Source organism: Trachemys scripta, chromosome 7 (assembly GCF_013100865.1).
Source record: "Trachemys scripta elegans isolate TJP31775 chromosome 7, CAS_Tse_1.0, whole genome shotgun sequence".
In the NCBI taxonomy this organism is placed as follows: Eukaryota; Metazoa; Chordata; order Testudines; family Emydidae; genus Trachemys; species Trachemys scripta.
The window spans coordinates 31,554,059-31,579,722 of NC_048304.1; the positions used below are offsets into that span (position 1 = coordinate 31,554,059).

Below are 25,664 nucleotides of genomic sequence, written 5' to 3' on the forward strand. Positions count from 1 at the left end.
CTTAGACTGAATAGCTTCAGGCCAGGGACTGTTTCTTCCTCTGTGTTGGTGCATAATCAGGCACTACTATGATACAAACAATAAATAAAAAGTTGTAAGGGGGCCTTCCAAAAACAGGAACATGTGCCTTAAGTTCACATTAGAGTTCGAAATCAGCACTCCAGCTGCAGGTAAGATCTCCCAACAACCCTAGGTAAAAGCAGTTAACCATTTCGGCTTAGAGAGACAAGGTGGATGAGGTAACTTTTTTAATGGACCAACTTCTGTTGATGAGACAAGCTTTGGAGTTACACAGAGCTCTTCTGCAGCATAGGGACATTCTAATGCATTGACCTTGCTTGCCCACTCTGCAGGACCCCAAATGGCTTTACTTAGGTGACTTCCACTTTGCAGCATCTGCACTTGGCCAGCCCAACATTTGCCACTAGCATGAGTGCCACCAAAAACATAGGGCTGCGGCGTGAGCAGATTATCAACCTGAGAGAGAAAACCATGCTGCTCTGTGCATTTGGGAGTTGTACTTGTGTTGGGGGAGGGGATCCAGTCTAGAGTAAGCGGGGGAAAGAATAGGGAGACAGTTTACACAGAACCCAAGCATTGGGAAAGATTAGAGGCTGCCTATAAGTCACTCTGAGCTGCTAGTAGATTCCTAATAGTAGAGGTAAAATAGGAGCTTGTTGTGTGTGTTAGAGAGAGAGCTCCATGCACATACACACACTGATTGATAGGATTTTAAAAAGTTACACATAGATCATATGGCCCACTATTACCAGTCGAGTCCTGTTTTTTCATATGAAAGAGGCCCAAATCAGGCCAGATTTAGGAGGAATGACCGCACAATGTTCAACACTTGGAAGCTCAGACAGCTAGACATGTATTTGTGCCAGTACCTTGGCATCAAGGAAAAATAATTCCAGCAAGAGAAAGGAATAGCATGTGGTTAAAGCATTCGGCTGAAACTCAGGAAAATCTGGGTCCTTATTCTGCCAGAAAATTCCTGTGTAACCTTAGCCAAGTCCCCTCTGGTCTGTGCCTCAGATTCTCCATTTATACATTGAGAATAGTAACCCTTCCTTTGCTTGTCTTGTCTGTTTAGGCGGCAAGCTCCTTGGGGCAGGGATTCTCTCTCACTATGGGTCCGAACACAGCAATGAGTTTCCCATTTTGGCTAGGGCTTCTAGCTGCTTCTGCAACATAATAAAAATAAATGGGAGGTAGGACTGAAATGATTCACATATAGTAGATTATATAGTACCAGCTCAGAGGCCTCCTAATGAAGATCCAAGTGTCTCAGTCCAATGGGATATCAGTATTTTGATTAACGTACAATAGAAATGCAGATCATATGGCATTTAACCACCCACACAAGCCAGTTTACAGCAATCCAAGTCCAAACAAAGACCTTTGGAATTAACCAGTGCAATGATCAGAGTTTAAATTCCTCCAGTTGATAGTTGCATGGAAGAATTGCAAAAAATGTTAAAAAAAAAAAAAAATAGACTGCTTTAAACTGAGAATTGTCTACAGGTTTGGACAAGTAACACCTGCCTTTCCAAGTCAGACAGGCCTAGCAATGCTGCTGCAATGCATACATTACATAAAATATGATGGACCCCACAGGGCTATCCGAGGAGAGAGAGCCTGGGTGTAATGTACTTTCCCAGCTCAGTGGGGATCAATTTAATTTTCGTTTGCTGAAATTTTATGATGCCAGAGATTGAAACAGATAATTCTGCTTGGAACCAAGCAGAGGTCCAGGAAGTGTGGATATTACCTAAGAGAGGCAGAGTGATATAATGGATAAGGGAATGGAATGAGATTCAGATGAACTGGGTTCTCTTCCTGGCTCTGCTACGTGCTGTGTGAACTTGGGTAAATCACAATCTACCCTGTGTTTCAATTCCCTATTTGTGAAATGGGGAGATGACTATGATGCACTCTGGTGCTGAGGGCCATATTATCTAATAAGATAGACAAAAACCGAGCATGATCAACAGCAGGATCTGAAAATAGAACATCCAGCTCACCTTGAGCAGAAGCCTCTGCTGATTCTGACGAAACTAAAGGGACAGCCTGGAAAGAGAGCTGAAAGCATGAACTTTTAGAAAACTCAGGGTGTATTTTCAATTGCAGTTCACTTTGATGAGCTGACAACTTTCCCCTTGGCAAATTACAATAGAAAACAAGCTGATCCAAGTCAGGGCTCTCGGTACACATGTGCATTGACAAGGTTTGCATTCCTGATTGTAACAGGCCAAAGAGCCTTAAAACACTCTAATACAATGTCTGATTTGCGACAAAAAAAATCTATGCAAAAGATTCTCGAAAGCAGCAGTCCTGAGAGAAGGGAAGGTATTACATGGCTCTCAGAGCCCCTTTGCCAGATCATCCTTGCATCTTTTGACCAAATCTAACAGATGTCCAACCAGGCTGGATTTGAACCCCTACTGAACTCAAGGCCAGCATCTCTGTTTTAAGGGTAGGGTGCAGAGAGTCTGTTTAGATTTTGACAACTTGGGCAGCAATGCAGGGACTCTTTCGTTCTTCCTCTGTATCCTGCCTCTGTATGTACAGACGGCTGTAGGTCCCCCCAACCTGGCCTTTGGTGAGTCGTCCTGGGTTCACACACACACAGCCTAAGATGTCCTGTGGAAAGATAGGGAGCGCATATTAAAATGACTATAGAGCAGGTAAGAATTCAGGCACAAGCAACCACAGCAGGTTTCAAAGCTATTGGTTTGTTTGAAATGGTTTCCACTAGGGCTGTCAAGCGATTAAACAAATTAATCATGATTAATTGCATGATTAATTGCATTGTTAAACAATAATAGGATACCATTTATTTAAATAGTTTGGGATATTTTCTATATTTTCAAATATATTGATTTCAATTACAAAGCATACAGTGCTCACTTTATATTTATTTTTGATTACAAATAGTTGCACTGTAAAAAATAAAATAGTATTTTTTAATTAACCTAAGTACTGTAACCTCTTTATCATGAAAGTTGAACTTACAAATGTAGAATTATGTACAAAAAAAATAACTGCATTCAAAAATAAAACAATGTAAAACTTTAGAGCCCACAAGTCCACTCAGTTCTACTTTTTGTTGAGTCAATCACTCAGACAAACAAGTCTGTTTACAAAAACAACAAGGAGTCTGGTGGCACCTTAAAGACTAACAGATTTATTTGGGCATAAGCTTTCGTGAGTAAAAACCTCACTTCTTCGGAAGTCTGTTTACATTTGCAGGAGATAATGCCGCCTGCTTCTTCTTTACAATGTCACCTGAAAGTAAGAACAGGCATTCACATGGCACTGTAGTTGGCATCGCAAGATATTTATGTGCCAGATGCACTAAAGATTCATATGTCCCTTCATGGTTCAGTCACCATTCCAGAGGACATGCGTCCATGCTGATAGTGGGTTCTGCTCAATAACCATCCAGTGCTGAGTGCTGCAGAGACATGTAGCGAGAAACAGTCCCTGCCCCAAAGAGCTCTCAGTCTAAATAAAAGATGGGCGATGAAACAGAGGGGGAAATGACTTGCCTGTAATCACTGAGTCAGTAGCAGAGCCAGGAATAGAACCCAGGGCTCCTGATTCAAGATCCTATCCACTAACTATACTACCTGGGCTGCTGCATTCCAGTGATATTTTGACAATTTTAGCCCTCCTGCAGCTGCAAACCACAAGGCTGAGTTTGTGCTTTTAACAGCTCTAGAAACAGACATTGCCAGACTGGATCAAGATCAGTGTATCCATCTAGCCCAGTATCCAATCTCTGACAGTGCAAATACCAAATGCTTCAGAGAAAGATGAAAGAAACCCTGTAGTTAAGGTATAAGCTGTCCATAAGGGGAGTTAGAGATTGTTTTATGTCCTGCTGCAGGAAGTTTACTATCCCTTCCAAAACTCTTGGTTATGTTTTGATCCTTACTAGAGTAACTCTAGAGATTCCTATTATCCACCTAAATGCCTTAATCCTTTTGGAATCCTGCTAAGCTCTTTAAGCTCTCTACAGGTTAATTTCAGTGGCAAGGAGACAACAAGGCTCTCATTGCTCCCACTGTAACTCCTTAAAAGTTACTCCACATCCTCAAAAACATTTACACTGAAGACTAGGGATTCTGCTGTGACATCTAACCCCTTGCCTACAATGAGAGAAGGAGTTGCAGTAATAAATAGTTTCTCTCAGCTAGGGATGGGAAAAAAACTAGCTCACCAAATGAAAGAGGAAGATCAGCGTGGACCCAGCCTTCACTATCTGAAACATGGGGAAGTCCAGTCATGCAGATTAGTTGAGTAAAATTTTCAAAAGCAATTAAATAATTTAGGTGCTTAAAACCCATTTTTCAAGTGACTTAGACACTTCAGTGTCCCGGATACTTCTGAAAACCAATGCAATTTCGGCACCTTTGTCACTTCTGAAAATGGATCTTAGGCACTGTTGAAAATTGTATCCAATGTTTGTGATATTGAGAGCACAGAAATGGCATTAACAGAGCAGAGCCCCATTCCTACCACTCATCTTGCTCCTCCCGTAGGCTGAGTTCTATACAGAGGCTGGGAGTCTCAAAAGCAGCCACTTCCCACTGAATTCCAATGAGTGGTGTGTACCTAACTCCTTAGGCACCACTGAAAATCCCAGACAAAATGTTTACACGCTCCCAGCTTACCTTAACAAAATATCTCAGCTCAGATGGAACAACGAGGACATCCGGGGTGACTGGCAAAGGCACGTAATTATAGAAGTTCTCATAATCGACGTTCATCTCTTCCGAGGGAGGGTAGAGTGGGTAATAACTGCATGGATCAATATTAATTATTGATAACACTTAAATACAGCCATCTTTGCTCTGTCCTCCCCACACACCCTGCTGTCAGCCAGGTGAACAGGTATCAGTTCCACTCCTCCAGCAGCTTAAGGCTTGTGCATTATGCTATCAGCAGGTGCCTCTGTTTACAGAAGCAGAAAATTGTTCAAAAATGAAACTGAAGGCCTGATTCTCTGTTACCATGCACCAGGCAGAACAAAATCCAGTGGCTGGAAACTGAAGCTAGACAAATTCAGACTACAAATATTCTTTCAGCAATGACAGAAATTAACCACTGAAATAACTTAGGTAGGGACTTAGCATTCTCCATCACTTGGAATAGTCTTTCAGTCAAGACTGGATGTCTTTCTAAAAAGATATGCTTTAGCGCCAAAGTTACAGGATCAAAGCAAAAATTATTGGGTGAGATTCTTTGGCCTGTGTTAAGCTGGAGGTCAGACTAAATGATCGTAACGGTCCCTTAATAAATAAATAGAGATATCCTGTCTCCTAGAACTGGAAGGGACTGTGAAAGGTCATTGAGGTCCAGCCCCCTGCCTTCACTAGCAGAACCAAGTACTGATTTTTCCCCAGATCCCTAAGTGGCCCCCTCAAGGATTGAACTCACAACCCTGAGTTTAGCAGGCCAATGCTCAAACCACTGAGCTATCCCTCCCCCCTTCTGGCCATAATGTATATGAATCTCATGGGGTCATCTACACCAGTGCAGGGCAGGTGTAAAACACTACCAAGTCAGGATGGTGGCACTTTTATACCACTCTCCACTTGTGTAAGTGATTACACAAAGTGCTGGCAAAAGAGTATAAGGCCCAATATATCAGTGGCAGGCACTGTCACTTTAGATAAGGAAATGTTTTGTTATGAACTCTAAATCCAGAAATTGATCTCACCTCCTCTGTGTCAGGACATGCTTAAGGATTCGGGTGAACCTGTCTGAGACACCGGAAGAGCTGTTTTAAAGAGAAACATCCAAAATTTAGCTATGAAAACCAAGGGGGAGGGGGGAGGGGGGAGGGGATAGAACCATGTCTCTTAAGAATAAGGTAATTTCTTTATTTTCTAATGAGTGGACAGTCTTGTGGTTAAGGCACTGGACTAGAACTCAGGACATCTGGGTTCAGTTCCCAGCTCTACCACAAACTCCTAGTGTGACCTTTGGAAGTCACGTGGCCTCTCTATGCCTCAGTTCACCATCTTTAAAATAGGGATAAATTTTCCCTTCTGTCAGTCTTGTCTTCTTAGGGTAGGTCTACACTTACCTCCAGGTCTGGTGGTAGGCAATCGATCTTCTGGAATAGATTTATCGCGTCTTGTCTAGATGCGATAAATCGATCCCGGACGACACCGGTACTATGCGGCATCGACGGGGAGCCTGCCTGCCGCGTAAGTTCCAACTAAGGTACTCCGAATTCAGCTAAATTGCGTACCTTAGTTCGAAGTGGGGGGTTAGTGTGGACCAGGCCTTTGACTGTAAAATTATTCTGGGCCAGGACCGTATAGTAAGATTCTGTGCAATGCCCAAAAAACAGGGCCCTGATCTTTGCTGGGGCCTCGAGGTATTACCCTAGTACAAAATAATAATAGTCTTTCAACCAGGTAACACAACAAGTTTGACTTTGTTTTTACATTCTGTTAAGAGCCTCAGACTCTTACTAAAATAAAATTCTCTAATTTAAAACAGACGACATTTGACTTGTGAACACATCTTAACATGCTGCAGCTAGGAGAAAAACGCCTTGAGAGAAAATGCCATCCAAGTTTTATTTGGCAGGCAGGACGCCAATGAAACAGAGTCTGCAAGGAAACAGGGAGTGCATGCTTAATTAAAATAACCCTGAGGACAATGCAGGAGTTTTGCAGTAGCTTATTTTAGCCCCAAATTTCTAAGGTTCTGCTAAGATTTGTATTATGGTAGTTCCTAGAAGCCCCAATAGAGATTGGAGCTCCAGTGTACGAAGCACTGTACCCTGTAAGCATAAAAGACAGCCTCTGCCCCAAAGACTTTACAGTCTAAATAGACAGAGTGGGAGCTGAAAATGGAGGCATAGAGAGGGAAAGGGATTTGCTCAAGGTCATTGGTAGAGCCACGATTAAAACACGGGTCTTTTGACCTCCTCCTGTCCAGTGCCCCACTAGCTCTGATCAAGTCTTCTTTATGCCAAGAGGTTCTCTTGCTACAGAGTTTTTCAAAAATTCTCTCCCCAAAACAAAGATACTCAGCAACTTTGTAACCAGGGGAGACAAGACAATGGAGATGGGTGATCTATTCAAGGTTAGATTTGATCAAGGTGCTTTGGGGTTGCATTTGCAGGGGCATCACCTTATGGACTGGTTACTACACAAACCCAGAGCCCTGTATTGGGTTTCCAAGCCAACGAGACAACAGTTAACTGGCAGGAATTTGGAGAGAAGCAACCAAAGGGCTGAAAGGGCTGGAGGGAATGATTTATGAGGCATGATTCACAGGAAGAAAATATGCAGGTCTTGACTAGACAATGGCTATAGGGGTAGGGGAGATAAGGATAAATGCTAAGAAGTATTTGTAAACACCAACGTGAGCGTGGAGTTATTTAAGATGGTCAGTGAGGTGCATGCATGTGGTGCACACACACAGGATGCATTGAGTACCTCAGAGCTTGTCTATGTGCTCAGTCATACCAGTTTAACTTAAGGAATTTTTTAAACCCATTTAGTCAAACTGATACAAAAGACTGTTTGGACACACTTCTCTTAAGTTTAAGTCAGGCTTAATTTGTTTTAGCTATGTCTTCACTGACAAAAAGAGGTATGTTTTTACCATTGGATAAATAATATGTGTTAGCTATCCTGCTGTAAAAACACAGTGGAGACAAAGCACTTTAGTTTAGGGAGACACTGTGGCCTAATGGACAGAGCGCTGGACTAGGGCTTAAAAGACCTCAGCTTTATTCCTAACTTGGTCACGAGCCTGCTGGGTGACCCTGGGTAAATCACTTCTCTCTGCCTCAGTTTTTCCATCTGTAAAATGGGGGATAATAATACTTTGTAATGTGCTTTGAGGTCTGCTAATGCAAAGCACCATATAAGAGCTAGGAATTACTATATCAAAATAAGCTGCTTTTAAAATAAGTATTCAAACAATGGTTTGCACTAGCTTAACTAAACTGGTACCAGGCAGCGCATAGATAAGGCCTCTGAGGAAGGTCTACACTGCAGCTAGGAGTGAGCCACCCTGGGTAGGCAGACTTGCACTAGCGAGGCTTGAGCTACCAGTAGCAGAGCTCAAGCTAGAGCGCTAAAAACAGATACATGGACATAGTGGTTCAGGCTCTGAAGCTAGGGGGTCGGGTGGGCTCGACAGCCCAAGTCAAAACATCCACATTGTTATTTTTAGTGCACTAGCTCTAGCTCCACTAGTGTGAGTCTTTCTACCTGGGTTGGGAGTCCCAGCTGCAGTGTAGGCATACCCTACAGTTGCTAGAGCCATTGTCCTATTTAAAAGTGCGGCAGCATGGAATGCCTAATGTCATCCTAGAAGGCACCAACTCCCAGCTTCCTTGTTACCTGCATGGGGAAGTAAACATTGGCCCCTATACACACATTCCTTCTGGCTGTCTCTTTTCAACACCCAGACAAGCAATATTGTGGGAGATTAACAGGGGAGAAAGAAAAAACACTGAATTGTGCAAGAGACCTGGAACTCCACAGAGGACAGAGTCAAGCATTTTGCTTCTATGATCCCAGCATGTGAATAGCCCTGGCCAGCAAGCACACAACACAAATTTAACATGTGAATCCCTTCAAATGTTCCTTCCCCTCCATTGTATATCATAGGAGTTCAACCACCAAGTCCAAACAAAAATGCCTTGCTACAGCCAATAACATTTGCCCCCCAGAACAATTGTATTGCAGCAAAATACCATGAGAGGTATATCCTATCTCCTAGAACTGGAAGGGACCCTGAAAGGTCATTGAGTCCAGCCCCCTACCATCACTAGCAGGACCAAGTACTGATTTTTCCCCAGATCCTTAAGTGGCCCCCTCAAGGATTGAACTCACAACCCTGGGTTTAGCAGGCCAATGCTCAAACCACTGAGCTATCCCTCTGGTCAGTCATAACCACACACAGGGGACTGCATGCAACATCACGGACACAGAATAAAAAGGACACAAATCAGTTTAGGCTTTGTCTACCCTGGGATTTTAATCACAGATACATTATTAGTCTTTGTAGTACAGTAGAGCCAAGAGGCCAGGATCTTGTTGTGGTGGATAGTCGGTCCAGACACAAAGAGTCAGTCCAGGCCCCAGAGAGCTTAGAATTGAAAACTATAGGGTGGGAGGAGAAACAGAAGCACAGAAAGGGGAAGTGACCTGCCTGAGGTCACAAAGCAGGTCAGGGGCAGAGCTAGGAACAGAAGCCAGGTCTCCCAAGTCCCAGTGCCCTAAGCACAGGTGCAGCTGCATCACTTCAAACCCAGAGCAGACACAATCTTCCACTGAAGATCAAAGGGCTTTGCAAACAGGAATTAAGGATTATACCTTGCAGAGAGGCTTATTTCACAGACAGGCAAAGCAGCTGATCAGCATCACTAGCACATCAATGAGTGTTACTCAGATCTTGATTCCCTTGCATGCAATTACTGCATTACTATGCAGGAGAACCCAGAAGCGTAACAAATAAAGGGACTACACAATAAAATGCAGCCCTATTTTAACTGGCTGCTGAGTAAAGTGCTAGAAATTAAAGAAAATGTGTAAGTGTTAACAAAACAAACTAATTGTTTTTTTTAAAAGAGTCTTTTGGCTTAAATGTGAATCATCATCTTTCAGATATAGGCCCTGACCCACAGGTAGTGTAAATCAGTGTAAGTCTGCATTGATTTCAATAGGGCTACACCAACTGTCACCAGCTGCTGATGACCTATGACTTTCAACTCAACATCCCTTTAACCCAGTGTACTTCATTTTCTCCGCAAGCTTCCGCTGTGTTATGGCCTGGTAGAGGTGACCAAATGTTTTCAATCAAAATTATACGAGCATTGGGCCCCACAGCTGGTCTCTGTTTAAACTACGAAGGACTTTTCCAAGGAACTGTTTATCCTAAAGTTTGAGCTTAGAACAAGCTGTGACATACCTGCTAATCTCTTCAGCACTCATATGGAAGAGCAGGTCTGTGGAAGTCAGGCCAAAAATTACTCCATTTATTGCCAGAGTGCAGGGGTCAGACACAAAGTGTACTCGCTGAAATGAGAAAAGAAAGGGCAAAGTGCACTTTGGATTCAGCTGTTACCAACATCCTCCAGCTTGATGAATGGGTGCATGAACAGGGTGAGCTGGCCCTTTCAGGGGAGTTGGGCCCCATCTGTCATCCAGTTCCAGGTGATGATTTTGGGTTTGGGCCCATGGTTAGGTCAGGTGACCAGGCATCACATGCTAGTAGCTGGTTAGGGGGAATGTTCCATCAGGGAGGGGGAGATCAAGGGCTAGGAAAGACCCATGAGAGGTCTCTCCAGAGTCTGGGGGAATGGGTCTGGCAGAACTCCTCTGCTCAAAGAATAAAGAGAACCAAAGGAGAGCCAGGATCAGGGAGGACTGAGGAAGAGGCTTTCCATACCAGCCAGAGGGAAAGATCTGGCTGGAGCTACCTGCAGTGACGGGCCGGAGAAAACTTCTTAAGAGGAGATTAGGAGCAGAGAAGGGGCACACTGGAGCCCCACAGGAGAACGCTGGGAGATTCTGGCTTAGAGTTGAACTGTTATTTTATGTTAATAAACCAGAACCCAGAAGGGTAAGAGTACTTCAGAAGCACCAGTTGTGACAGTTTGTTTGACTGGGGAAGGAGGAAAACCGAGGCAGTGGCGGGGTGTGACACCACATGAGGCAAGACCATGTTAAACCTACAAAAGAAGTTTAGTGAGGATGGGTTGTGAAAGGCACTATTCAAGACGCTTTTTAACTTAACAGGCTGCTTCTTTCTTTGGACTGAATAGATGGAGGTGTTTGGGGAATTCAAAGGGGAAGAATAGTAGTTTCATTTTATGAAAGCAACAACCTCTTCCACTGGGAAACTTTTTTCTAAATCTTTCGTGATTGTCACAGGGCTTAATCAAGCGATAACCGTGCCTATGGATACACCTCAGAGGGTCTTACCTCTTTATGGTCTCATTTACAAAAGGAAAAATTACCAGACTAGCCCCTGTAGAAAAGCTCCCTGTATGGGCACTCCTATTCCAAGACAAGAGTGCCTTTTTCCAATTTAGCTTAATCCAATTTTAAAAATGGATTGCAATAAATAATTAAAAAAAAAAAAAAAAAAAAAGGCACTCATAGCCCGGAATAGGAGTGCCCATACAGGGAGCTATCCTACAATAGCTATTGTGGTTTAAATTCACACCCTATTTTATTGTGCAATAATTTTCCCATATAGACAAGCCTTAAGTGGAAACATTCTCAGTAAAGCAGCATGACTAACATACAGCTCATTGCAGCTTCACAGCTGTATGCTTGATGTCACAATTCCCCACCTCCCCAGTCACACAAAGTTAAGTGATATGGATTTCCTGGCAACAGGCACAGAGATAGTTTTTCACCCTGTATTTCATTTCCCACTCATTTCCTCATGGGGTATCTGAGTGTTAAAGCCACATGGTGCAGGGTCTCAGATACAGGGCAAGGAGCCAGCAAAGCCTGAATTCTGTTTTCAGCTTGGTCTCTGACTAAAGTTTCAGCTCTGCATTTACAAGAGGACAAACGATCTGATAAAGCTTTTCCCATTTCCAGCGTCTATGAATTTCTGTTCTGGACTTTCAATTGTTCTGTGCACCTTTCCCCAACAGGCTTAAATCTTTCATTTTTGCTGCACATTGATTGTACCAGGCCATGGAATGAGTGAAATGACCAGCTTTTTAGCACCCAGGCCAGGGTGAGATCCCACCAAGGCTCAGCACTATGAGTGATCACACTCTATGGAGAAAAGAGAAAAAAATAAAACTGAGCAAGATTTTTTTCCCAAAAGTGACCAGATTTTCAGAGTGAGAAAGAATAGACTTCCAGGTGGCGCTGTTGCATAGTCTTCCCAGTATGAAGAAGTTTTGACACTTTGAGAGAAGCATTATGTTTTGGGTTATACAAGTGGTTTTTGTTTAGGTTTGGTTTTTTTGAGAGCATCAGCTTTGGGTGAAAGGGAGCTGCAAGAGAGTTTGCTCTCTGCTTTGGACTCTGCTTAAGAGTCAATTAGTTACTCCCTGGGAACCAGGGATTGGTGGTGGGCTGAGTTTCCTGAAAGAAGGAATTGCAATGCATGCTGTTTAACCATCTTATGTCAGGACTGGTGGACGTGTGTAAATAAATACCTGGACTAGAAGTCACTGATTTCTCTTCCACTGGGAAGCAGACTTCCAAGGCCACCGACATCTGCTATTGTTCAGCAGAGGGACAATATATCAGAAGTGGGGGAAATGTTTCAGGTTGGGCACACAAAAAAACGTAGTTCCTTTTGGAAATCTTGGCTTGTGCCAAGGATACATTATAAGGAATCCAAAGGATTTCTAGTTTTAAACTTTGATTAAACAGGCTGTGTAGCAACTGATCAAATCCACTTTGCTCTTAGCCATTTTCCTGTTTGGGTTGAAATATGAGACTTTTCTTTCAGGCTCCTGACCTGCCAGTCCAGCAAACAACCTGTCAGTCACTTTCTCTCTCTGTTAAGTGAGCTACTCAAAGGAAAAGTAAACAAATTAGGTGGTTAGCTATAGGAAGTTACCTGTTTGTCATCTTTAGACAGCTCATAGCTGAAAGGCGGCTGAGGATATATGAAGTCATGGTGCACATCTCTCAGCGATGGTACAAACACGAGCTGGGAACCAGCACTGTTGGCAGAGGAAAGAGAAGCATTCTAAGAGAGAGACCAGGAACCTAAAAACCCAATACTTGACAAACCAAGCACATTAATACAACGAGTTCAGAGTCCTCCACCTCTTACTGTGGAAAGCCTTTGAAATTCATTACATAGGAAATTGCAATAATGGATCAGATCTTCCAAAAAGTTGATCTGGACAAGAACCCAAGTTTTGTGAGTACAATACCCAAGTCTGTTACAGGCTCCCTGTGTGAGCTTGGGGCAAGTATGAGGCCAAGACTTTCAGAAGTGACTAATGATTTTTGGCTGCCCCAATCTGAAACACCTTAAAGGGGCCTGATTTTTTTCAGTAAGAGGATGTTCAGCACTTTCTGAAAGCCAGGCCCCTTAAGGAGTCCAGCTGTGCACCCCAAAAAAAGTCACTAGTTGCTTGTAAGCCTTTGATTTAAATTGGTGACTCAGTTACCCATCTATAAAATGGGGATAGTTGTCTTTACTTTTTCCATTTCATTTGTGTAGACTGTAAGCTCTTTGGATCAGGGACTGTATTACTGTATGTCTTCACTGCAGTTAGCCCAGATGATTGGAACCTGGGTTAGCCTAGCTTGGGGGTGTCAGCTGAGCCTGATGTGAACAGTCAAACTGCAAGCCATACCCTCCTCACTGGTCCTGTACTACCTTGTGAGAGTGTTGATAGGATTTCTGGGGGCATGTCCCATGGTTCTTTGTACTGCTGTAAGATGAGCCGCTCTAGGATTCTTTCCCAGTGAACTGTGAGAGAACTTGTCTGTCCTTCTGGCAGACAGGGAGAATGGGGGGAGGACCATAATCACATCAATGATTTAGCTTGCGTCCTCTCTGCAAAGTGAGTAGGTTACTAGTTCAAGTGAAAGTGGAACCTGAGCTCTAACCAAATCCCCAGCTGAGCTAGCTAGCTACATTTTTTTACAGTGAAAACATATCCTATGTTTAAGTAGAGCTCATCAGTGGGAGCTCAGTCTTGACTGGGGCCCATAATACAAACAACCAGGAAACCAGTTTAAATAGTCTATCCCTGCTGCATTGCAGCCTGAGGTACAAGGGAGCTCTTCAAGTCCCAGCAGTTCTGATCACACCAATTGCTGTGCATTCATTAGGAGATAAGATAAGTAAACTAAGGAGAAACTCCTGTTCACTAGTGAAGAGTTAAGATTGCCTTATGATTCCTGGAAACAACTATGCAGCCACAAACCTGACCTTGGAACCAGATCTATAGTTAGTTCTTTAACCATCAGATGATACAACAGATTGCTTTGAATGGATGTAATAATGAGGCCATGAGAGAGTTCTGTGATGGATACAAGAAAGCTCAATAGAAGCAAATGGGAAATGGGCAACAGGGGATGGATCACTTGATGATTACCTGTTCTGTTCATTCCCTCTGGGGCACGTAACATTGGCCACTGTCAGAAGACAGAATCCTGGGCTAGATGGACCTTTGGTCTGACCCAGTATGGCCGTTCTGATGTTCTTAATGGCCCGTTATAAGTCTGAACTTTGATTTTTAAAGTGTTTGGGTTGCCATTGCACAGGCAGCTGCAATTCTGTTGGTGGCACTGGTTTAATTGCCATTGCTACAGAAGAGGAAAAATAATATCTTTACTGTGTACTGAAGTGACGCGCAACACTCTTAGGAGGCTACTGATTGGTTTCAGAGCTCACTGGCAGATGCTTACCCATCTCTTCCTTCCCAAACACAGGAACACATGAATTGTCACACTGGCTCAGGTCAGAGATCCAGGTAGCCCAGTATTCAGAACCTTTTACTTCTAGGGTAGAGCTCATCTGCACAGGAGACAGAGCTTTCTCAAAGGCCAGTCTGAGAGTGGGAACAGATTCGCCCCAGGAATCAAGGACCATCCAGAACTTCCATCTTTGGTGCCAAGTGCAAGGTGTGCTGCTCGGAGATGCCTTCTCCAACACACCCAGGCCAGTGCATACATTTTAAAAAGAAAAAAAAAACAAAAACCCACAACAAAAATGGAAACTAACCCTACCCAGACAAAATAGTGTCCTGCACACAATACTTCCCTTAAGGAAAGGATGGGAGAGACAACCACATATGATAGATTTAGACATGTCACTTAATGCATGTATTCAGATACTATAGTTATGAGGGTGGAAGACCATCTAGTTCTTATTTAGCACTTTTCATTAGTAGATCTCAAAGCGCTTCAGTCTTGAATGTATTTATCTGCACAACACCCTCGTGAGATAGGGAAGTAAGATAAGAACCTATATAGAATAGAATCCCATCTCCAATAGTGCCCAGCTGTTTCAGAGAAAAGTGCAAAAACACTGCAGTAGGTAGATGTGGGATAATCTGCCCCCAGGGAAAGTTTCTTCCTAACCCCATCAGAGGTTGGGCCATGCCCTGAATCATCTATTGCTATTGTAGTACCCCCTATACAAATTCCACTCTCCATGTTAATCTAAAAAAAACATTCATAACAAGAACACTGAAACATGAAGAGTTTGCATTACCTGATCACCAGCAGAGGATGAAAAACTTCCCCGTTCCATAGTACACGTAGATGCATTCTGGGAGTGGAATTACACCTTCCTCTGAAGCAACCTGCAACAGCTGCTATCAGAGGCCAATGGACTAGATTAGCCACTGGTACGCTCTTGTATGACATTTCTATGCTCAGTTGGAAGATATGCACAGGTGCAAAGAGCTGAGCAATTTTTTTTTTTTAATTAACCCCCAATAGACCAAGCAGCTTTTGTAGTAAATGCTGACAGACAGAATCAGGTCAGTAGCTGCTTAAATATTCCGCTCTCAAAATCCACATTCAAATACAATTTGTATTGTGCTTTTTAAAAAGGGGAGGTATTGACCCGATACCAGTGTATGACAGACTCTGGCAGCAGATGAAAGAACCTGGTGGTGCGCAGCGCCCACCCCAAGGAAAGAATGTCTTGTTTGTTCTTTGTTTTCTCCATTCCTCTTTCCCCCACCCTCACCAAGAACAAGATAGGGAGATCAGAGAGGATGAAAACCAACAGCAGATACTATGAGGCCCCCATCCCAAGTCATCTGGGTTTAATGCAGGGGCTAGGATGGGGGAAGCTGGGGAAGGAACAAGAAAGGCAGTACCATCACTAGACGTAAACTGGCCAAACAACAAGTCATCTTTAACCATACAGCTACACTGCTATAGAAAGCCTTAAGTGAGTCTACACAAACTATTGCAGTTACAATAATGTCAGTTATGGGTGTAATTTTTAATAACTTTAGATACTGGGGGGGGAAAAAAGTATTTTTGCCAATATAGTAGCTTATTTTTTTCAGGGAACTGGTATAAGCTATACCAATAAAAGTACTCCTTGGCCCGCATAAGCGGTGTATACTCTAGTAGGGTTTACCAGTACAGCTATCAGCAAACCTTTTCTAGCTTAGGGTACATCTACACTACAGGGGGGAGTCGATTTAAGATACGCAAATTCAGCTACGTGAATAGCGTAGCTGAATTCGACGTATCGCAGCCGACTTACCCCGCTGTGAGGACGGCGGCAAAATCGACTTCTGCGGCTTTTTGTCGACGGCGCTTACTCCCACCTCCGCTGGTGGAGTAAGAGCGTCGATTCGGGGATCGATTGTCGCGTCCTGTCGGGACGCGATAAATCGATCCCCGAGAGGTCAATTTCTACCCGCCTATTCAGGCGGGTAGTGTAGACCTAGCCTTAGACTAAGCCTTGGGATTCCAGTTTACAGCCTCTTACAGTACAACTCTGCTTATGTGAAAGTCTCTGGGTTGGGAAGTAGGAGGGAAAAAGAGGTCAAGAGACGGCAGCACTACAGTTTATTACAGCAACATCTAAAGGCCCCAACTATGATCAGGGCCCCACTGTGCTAGGCATTGGGCAGACACACAGCAAGATCGTCCCTGCTCCAAAGATCTTACAGTCTAAATGGACAAGACAGACAGAGGCCTTCTCTAAACCCAGAATTCATACAGCTATACCTGTTTTCATTAGGGGTGTGTTTAAAAAAAAAGCAGCTACTAACCCCCAGCTCCCCTCAATGTGAGTATAGTTATACTGGTATAGCTTATTCCCCTTCCTGTACAGGAGTAAGATATAAATAGACATGCACATTTATACTGGTGTAACTCCATCCACACTAGGGGAGTTGTACCACTTTGACTATACTGATACAGTTAAGCAGTACAACTTGTGTGTTAAGCCAAGCCCAGAGAGTGGGTGAGGAAACAGAAGCAGGGAGGTGAAGTGACTGGCCCATGGTCACACAGCAGGTCCGTGGCAGAGCTGGGAATAGAACCCAGGTTTCCTTACTCCCAGTTCACCACCCTCTCCTGGGGACAGACTGGAACTGCAGGTCAAGTTACAGCACAACTGAGTCAAGGGACCTGATTACATAGGCTGACTCTGAAACACGGTTTCAGAAAAAGGGCAGCCCACCCTATGAAATGGGGGGACAGTATTAGAATCAGGACAGAGGACGGCTGTATCCCTATTCCCCCTTGTGTACAAAGGCACTTGGAAGACCAGCTAGCTGGTTTTTCAATTTGTTTGGTATTAAGATTAGTTATAGCAGCAAAGAGTCCTGTGGCACCTGATAGAGACTAACAGACATATAGGAGCATGAGCTTTCGTGGGTGAATACCCACTTCTTCAGATGCATGTATTCACCCACGCAAGCTCATGCTCCTACATATCTGTTAGTCTATAAGGTGCCACAGAACTCTTTGCTGCTTTTACAGATCCAGACTAACACGGCTACCCCTTTGATACTTGAAGATTAGTTATGTTTCCAGACAAGATGGGAACAGCCAGATGTGTGTCAAACTAACCCAGTAATTTAGCTGCTGGTCTGAATTTAAGAAAGCAGTTTACTTTACATTATGCTTCCTGCTTCCGCTCTATTCAAATTTGAAGAGAGATCAACAGGCCGAGCTCATCTCCTCCAAGCTGAAGGGATAGCTTTATTGGTGTCAGTCTGGAGTACAGCTGCTTGATTAGCATGATTAGATGAATTGATTAGCATCTCACTGCTGAAGATGCACCAATGAGATACAAATGCTGATTAAAAATCAGGCTGCTGGCAGGAAGTGGCTTTTGTCATGGGATGATCAAAGGGAGGGGCTTGCCATGCTGACTCACTGATAAACCAGCCTCCTTTTGCATTTATCAGATGGTTAACTGGGAGTAAATTAAAGTTGTAGGGGACAACTTCTCCCCTATTGTTCAGGGAAGGCAAATGCCTCCAGAATTCCCTCTACAAGAAAGGCTGGAAGCATGCACTTCGATCTGAAGTTTCAGTGTGTGTATTTCTTTATAAGTCTATCATGAAGGAGACTATGACCAAAAAAAAAAGCCTAATAGTCTACCCTGGGGGTGCCTCTACATGCGACGGGACCTGTCTATGCTACAAACCACAATCTAAATATTGTATCTGTGCCAATCACAGCTTTTCCCTAGTCTACACTACAAAGATATGTAGTTATAACGACACTACTACCAACCTATAGACAGTGCAATGTTGATGGAAGGGTTTCTTCTGTTGACATAGTTACTACCTCTCAGGGAGGTGGAGTACCTATGCAGATAGCATCTTCACTAGGGCTGTCGATTAATGGCAGTTAACTCACATGATTAACGCAAAAAAATTAACTGCGATTAAAAAAATTAATCATGATTAATCACACTGTAAAATAGAATATCAATTGAAACGTTTTAAACATTTTTGGATGTTTTTCTATATTTTTCAAATATATTGACTTCTATTACATCACCGAATACAAAAGTGTACAGTGCTCACTTTATATTATTTTTATTACAAATATTTGCACTGTAAAAATAATAAATAGTATTTTTCAATTCACCTCATACAAGTACAGTAGTGCAATCTCTACTGTGAAAGTGTAACTTACAAATGTAGATTTTTTTTTTTTAATATAACTGCACTAAAAACAAAAAGTGCACTCAGTCATACTTCTTGTTTAGCCAATCGCTAAGACAAACAAGTTTGTTTACATTTATGGGAGATACTGCTGCCTGCTTCTTGTTTATAATGAACCTGAAAGTGAGAACAGGCATTTGCATGGCACTTTTGTAGCCGGTGTTGCAAGGTATTTACGTGCCAGATATGCTAAACATTCGTATGCCCCTTTATGCTTCAACCACCATTCTGGAGGACATGTTTCCATGCTGATGATGCTCGTTACAAAAACGGTGCGTTAATTAAATTTGTGACTGAACTCCTTAGGGGAGAATTGTACGTTTCCTGTTCTGTTTTACTCGCATTCTGTTATAGATTTCATGTTATAGCAGTCTTGGATGATAACCCAGCATGTGTTCATTTTAAGAACACTTTCACAGCTGATTTGACGAAACGCAAAGATGGTATCTATGCGAGATTTCTAAAAATAGCTACAGAACTCAACTCAAGGTTTAAGAATCTGAAGTGCCTTCCAAAATCTGAGAGGGACGAGATGTGGGGCATGCTTTCAGAAGTCTTAAAAGAGCAACACTCCAATGCAGAAACTACAGAACCCAAACCACCAAAAAAGAAAATCAACCTTCTGCTGGTGGTATCTGACTCAGATGATTAAAATGAACATGCGTCGGTCCACTCTGCTTTAGATGGTTATCGAGCAGAACCTGTTATTAACATGGACGCATGTTCCCTGGAATGGTGGTTGAAGCATGAAGGGATATATGAATCTTTAGTGCATCTGGCACCTTGCAACGCTGGCTACAAAATACGTTGCAACACCCGCTACAAAAGTGCCATGCGAATGCCTGCTCTCACTTTCAGGTGACATTGTAAACAAAAAGAGGGCGGCATTATCTCCTGCAAATGTAATCAAACTTGTTTGTCTGAGCGATTGTAGGACTGGGTGCACTTGCAGGCTCTAAAGTTTTACATTGTTTTGTTTTTTAATGCAGTTATTTTTTTGTACATAATTCTACATTTGTAAGTTCAACTTTCACAATAAAGAGACTGCACTACAGTACTTGTATTAGGTGAACTGAAATACTATTTCTTTGTTTTTTTACAGTGCAACTATTTGTAATAAAAATAAATATAAAGTGAGCACGGTACACTTTGTATTCTGTGTTGTAATTGAAATCAATATATTTGAAAATGTAGAAAATACTGTGATGGGGCAAGGCCAAATGGCTACAGTAAAGTAGTGAGGAACAGGTATGTTAGCCCCAGGCTAAACAAATCCCTGGTACCATGGTAACCAAATGGCAGTTGCTCCAGGTTAATCAAGACACCTGGGGCCAATTAAGATCCTTCTAGAAGGCAGGAGAGACAGCTAGATTGATTGGGACACCTGAAGCCAATCAAGGACTGGCTGGAACTAGTTAAAAGGCTCTCAGTTAGTCAGTGTGGTGTGGGTGTCAGGAGCTATAGGAGGGAGCTGTGCTGTTGGAGGAATGGAGTAGTACGAATCCATCTCAGGTGCAAGGAAGGAGGCCCTGAGGTAATTGTGAAGAAGATATTGAGTGGGGGCTGCTGTGGGGAAGTAGCCCAGGGAATTGTACATGCCCTATTTCCAAAAAGGGAGCTTTCATAGCTGCTAAATTTAGGGTCCCTGGGCTGGAGCCTGGAGTAGAGGGTGGGCCTGGGCTCCCCTCTCCCCTCCCTGATTAATCACTGATACTGGGAGACAACAGAGACTGTGTGAGGGAGGGTTGTTTCTCCTCACCTCCCTTGCTGGCTTATGATGAAAATGGCTCAGTAGACTGTGATCCTCGCCCCTAGAGAGAGAAGGGCTATGTGGAGGGTCACAGTGAGCCTCTGAGGCTAGCAAAAATCTGTCAGGAAACCTGGACCCACGGAGTCAAGGACAGAACTTTGTCACAATACCCAAAAATATTTAAATAAGTGGTATTCTATTATTTAACAGTGATTAATTGCAATTTATTTTTTTAATTGTGCAATTAGTCACGATTATTTGTTTAATTGCTTAACAGCCCTAGTCTTCACTAAGCTCTACAGTGGCGCAGTTGCTACAGCGCTGTAAGTATAGACAAGTGCTTTGCTTGTGTAACACTAGGAATTTGTACACTAGGTTATAGATATAGGTGGCTAAAACCAAGACAAGGCCTTAATCCCAAAACGTACATGAGCCAACAAGTCAATCAAGATAGCACCTCTGCCATGTTTAGCTTCTATGCTCTCCCAGAGTAATCAAGGATGTTTGCTGCTGGCTACACAAAAACCCTATTTTGGGCTTTCTACTCTTCCTGAAATAAAGTCTCCCCTTTCTCATTAGTACCTGCCCGTCCTTTAGGCACATAGCTGATATGCTGTGTTCACAGCTCTGTCTGTTTGAAAGAGAGTCAGGAACTCCACCCATGTTACACTTCCATCGGCACTATTTCTGGGTCTTAATCCTTTGTGCTTGTGGTCTGCAGCTATCTGAGCATTGGCAGCTTTAAGGAAGGGGAAAGAACTGTTTTTGGGGTGGGGGGGACAAATATCATACCTTTCCTAAAGTTTATCCTATCAGGGGAGTGTTACGAACAGTCTTCCACTTCCCTTGGGAAGATTAATTGTAAGCACATAAATAAAACTTCATGTCAGTTTATTCAGTATTTCTCAACCTCTTCTGGTTCGCAAAAGTAAAAATTGTTTAAATGATAAACTACTACTACATTTAACCTCACAAGCTTTAAAGGTTTTGGCTGCCCTGAAGTTATTCTGAAAAGTTTCTTCTCTTGTCTTTGGATTGTAATACAATTTTCAATGCCTCATGACTCTGCCCCAGCAGTTGTGACCCACCAGTTAAGAAATACAGAAGACTAATTCACCTCCCTGGCATGCAGGATTGTTTGTCCATTTATCAGTTTTATAGTCTAGTTTTAAACGTCTCAAGTAATAAGCTACTCAGACTTACGAGAGAGAGAGAGAGCGCGCACACACAGATGGGAACAGTCACGCACTAGCAGTAAAGGAACTATTGTTAAAGTTATTTGTATCACCGTAGAAACTAGAGGCCACAAGATGAAGCCCCCTCCCCCCACCCCCTTGTGTTGGATGTTGCACAGTCACGAAGTAGGTCTTCACGGCAGCGTTTGCACCGGTGATTGGTACCTAGGTCTGAGCATGCACGTTAGCCTAGCCCAGGTCTGAGCAGCCACACTGCAAGTCATACTTGAGTTACTCTCTTCTCACCAGTATTGCATTCTCCCATGTGGCTCACCAGATTTCTGGGGGAATATCCTATCATTCTTTGTGCTGCAGTCAGGTGAGCTGCTCAATGGATTCTTTCCCAGTGACTTGTGGGAGAACTTGCATGTTCTTCTGGGCACATGGGGGGAATTGGGAAGGCATTGGAAGACTATCAGCACTACATCCTCAATGCGCAATGGATGGGTTACCACCCCAGAGTGGAACCTAGGCTCTAACTCACCCCACACCAGTCAAGCCAGCTAGCCTGAGCTGAAAGCACCACTCAACTCAGGTGAGGAGTTTGCATGTGTGGATGGGAGGGCATTGGGGCAACACCCAGGTAAAAACCTCAGCTAATTCTGCAGTGAAGTTATACCCACAGGGAGAGAGTCTCTGCCCTAAAGAGTTTATCTTAATTAATGGTGAAATTTTCAAAAGCACTTAGTTACTGGTCTACCCGGGGGGCGGGAAATCAATCTAACTTATGCAACTTCAGTTGACGTACTTAGACCTACTCACTGCGGTGTCTTCACTGCAGTGAGTCGACTGCTGCCGCTCCCCCGTCGACTCCGCCTGCACCTCTTGCAGTGGTGGAGTACAGGAGTTGACGGGAGAGCGCTCGGGGGTCGATATATCACGTCTAGACGAGATGCGATAAATCGACCCCCGCTGGATAGATCGCTGCCTGCCGATCCGGCGAGTAGTGTCGACATACCCTTAGAAGCTTAAGTCCCATTAAAATAAATCAATGGAGCTTAGGCTCTTAAGTCACTTAGGAGCTTTTGAAAATTTTATTGTACAAGGGGCATGATCTGGCTGACAGTAGTAGGACCTACCTGCATCAAAGTGATAAATAATCTAAATGAACATGAGAAAGGAAGGATTATTACACTTATTTCACACAAGGAATTGAGGAACAGAGAGACTGAGGGCTTGTCTATATTTGAAACTCTACAGCAGCACAGGTGCACCACTGCAGCGCTGACACTACCTACGCTGACAGGAAGCGTTGTCCCATCATCTTAGATGATCCACCTCCCTGAGAGGCAGCAGCTAGGTTGACAGAATTCTTCCATCAACTTAGTGTTGTGAACACTGGAGGTTAGATTGGCTTAACTATGCTGCTCATGGCTGTGCATTTTTCACACCCTCAAGTGACGTAGCTAAGTTGACCTAACTTTTTAGGGTAGAACAGGCCACAGTGACTTGCTCGAGATCATACAGCAAGTCCCTGGCAGACAACAAAATTGACCCCCTTATCTCCACAATCCCAGTCTAATGCCCAAACTACAAGGCCATCCTTCCTCTCATAGGCAGACTAGAGAATCAGACTGGCTTAGGTTCTGTATTGTGAAAGGAACCATTTTCTAGTAACCTAAGGGAGGGACTGGGAATCAGGATTTATGTGTTCTAGTCCCAGTATTGTCATACACTCGCTCTGTGAACATGGATGAACCACCTCCGAGATACAGCACACACAAGGGATGGAAAAATCTTAATTCAGTACGTTTCCCAATACTTTCAAATCCTTGGAAGCTGACAAAAGAGCACAAAGGCTATTTAATACATACCTTCTTGTCCCTTCAATTATCATCTTCAGACAATGTTTAAAGATATCCTCAAATGATCCAATGAGCTGACCGTTCTACAGACAAAGAAAGAACAACTTGATTTGTTACAAGTTTTCTCTGAGGAAAGTCACATAGACCATGCCAAGAGCAGAGTTCAGCCAAACAGACTGGGAAAGACTCTGGTAGCCTCCCCACACCTTCAAGGAACAATGGGGCAATGCCAACCAAAGTTTGAAGGTCATTCTTTAAAAGGCTGCCCATAAAGTTAATCAAACCTGGTTTCATTTGGTAACATGGCAATAGCCTCCTAGGGAGGCCAGGATTCATCCATGTAAAGAAGCCATGGATATTTGGGTTGCCTGGCAATTCAAGGATTCTAATGGGCAGTAAATACTTCTGACAAGACTCATCTAAATTCTTGGGCAAAGTCAAGGAATATCCCTCCATGGTTGTTGCACTGGCATTGCCTTTGATGTGCTGTCACTCTGAAGGGTAGGAGAGCCTTCCAAGGACCTGCTCCATAGCCGCCCCAAGATGTTAGCTCGTGGTATTTACTAGACCGCAGAGAGGAAATGCTTGTGGATTCTCAACTCCCTTGGGGGGCAACTTACCTCAACTTGCTCATGTTTAGCATCGAGAAAAGGACCAAACTGGAACAAGAAAACAAGAAGTCAAGAAAGGAATTCAAAGAGAGAAAAATCTATCCCTTGCATCCTGCCTGCTCACTGACTAGTGCTCCAGCCCTGAACTGTGACCCAGGCTGCATTAAACATAGGTAATATACAAGACGCAGCTGGAAAGAAAGTTTTCTAGAGACTAGAACAGAGACTGGGAACCAAGACTCTTGGGTTCCATCTCCTGGCTCAGGGAAGGTGTGTGGTCAAATGGACAACAGAGGAAGGAGAGCCGGGATTCCTGAGTTAAGGAGGGAACATAACTTAGTGAATGATAGCAGGGGACTGGGAGTCAGGTCTACTGGGCAGAAGTGGGCATAGAACAACTACGTCACTTTGTACTTCTGTGCCTCAGTTTCCCCACCCAAGGGCTACCGTCTAACTTAAGGGCTGTAATGTGGATTAGTGGGCAGAGCACTGGGCTGGAACCCTGGAGACCTGGGTTCTAGTCCCAGCTCTGCTACTGGCCTCTGAGTGATGTTAGGCAAGTCACTTTCCTCTCTCTATACCTCAGTTTCTCCATCTATAAAATGGGGATTATGTTACTTGCCTCCTTTGTAAAGCACTCTGAGAAGTGCTATCAGAGCAAGGGAAGCTGTGTGATTGATCATATACTGGGAAAGTGCTTTGTGATCACTGAACATAGGTTTTGCAACATTGGATACGAATGGTCCATTTAGCTCAGTCTATTGGCCATCACCAGATGCTTTAGAAAGAGGAGCCTCTTGGAGGACAATTATGGGGATCACCTTGTTGTTCTTCGAGTGCTTATTCATGTCAATTCCAATCAGGTGCGTGCGTGCGCACGTGCACAGTAGCTGGAAGATTTTTCCCCTAGCATAGTTATTCTCAAACTTTTGTACTGGTGACGCCTTTCACACAGCAAGCCTCTGAGTGTGACTCCCCCCTTATAAATTAAAAAAAACACTTAATATATTTAACAACATTATAAATGCTGGAGGCGAAGCAGGGTTTGGGGCGGAGGCTGGCAGCTTGTGACCCCCCCCCCAATGTAAGAACCTCGCGACCCCCAGTTTGAGAATCCCCACCCTAGCAGCAACTGTGGCCTGGGAGCCCCCTACAGTCGCGCCTTCATGGCACCTAATATAGAGCCCTGCCGACCCTATACCCCCTCAGTTCCTTCTTAGCACCAGTGACAGTAGCTGGAACTTCCCCTTGCTCTTCTCTTGCTCCGGCAAGTGGATTAGCAGAGCTTTATACACTGTACATAGTTAGTTTCCAGTAGTTACTATAGTTTAGTAGTTCTTTATAAGTTTCAGTTACAGGGGGTTCCCCCCACATTTGTTACCAGGACATGCTGTGATCCCTGGGCTTTAAGACTTGCCAGATTTGGGCGAAGTGCATGCCAAAAAGTGACCCCCATACTTCCTGCTTACAGTGCCTGGGCAAGGGTTACCAGAAAGACCACTGCAAGATCTGTTGGGAATTCCGACAGAACCGTTAAGGAGAGGGAGCAGTGTGTCAAAATTCTCCTTATGGAGGCAGCTCTCTGACCTCAGTCGGACCTAGGCGCCGCTGATCCTG

At 43.7% G+C, this 25,664-nt stretch overlaps 1 protein-coding gene across 2 annotated transcripts in view; it reads right to left on the reverse strand.

Annotated features, from left to right (window-relative positions):
* Positions 1-235: 235 nt before the first annotated feature.
* Positions 236-25,664, reverse strand: part of POLA2 (DNA polymerase alpha 2, accessory subunit) — a 48,746-nt gene continuing 23,317 nt past the window's right edge. For both annotated transcript variants that reach the window (XM_034776924.1, XM_034776922.1), the window contains exons 12-18: positions 24,057-24,095; positions 23,446-23,519; positions 12,586-12,691; positions 9,958-10,064; positions 5,732-5,791; positions 4,683-4,809; positions 236-2,646 (exon numbers count right to left, since the gene is read on the reverse strand). In XM_034776924.1, the coding sequence (XP_034632815.1) occupies positions 2,500-2,646; positions 4,683-4,809; positions 5,732-5,791; positions 9,958-10,064; positions 12,586-12,691; positions 23,446-23,519; positions 24,057-24,095 (660 nt within the window). In that variant the 3' untranslated portion in view covers positions 236-2,499. The remainder of the gene's footprint in view (positions 2,647-4,682; positions 4,810-5,731; positions 5,792-9,957; positions 10,065-12,585; positions 12,692-23,445; positions 23,520-24,056; positions 24,096-25,664) is intronic.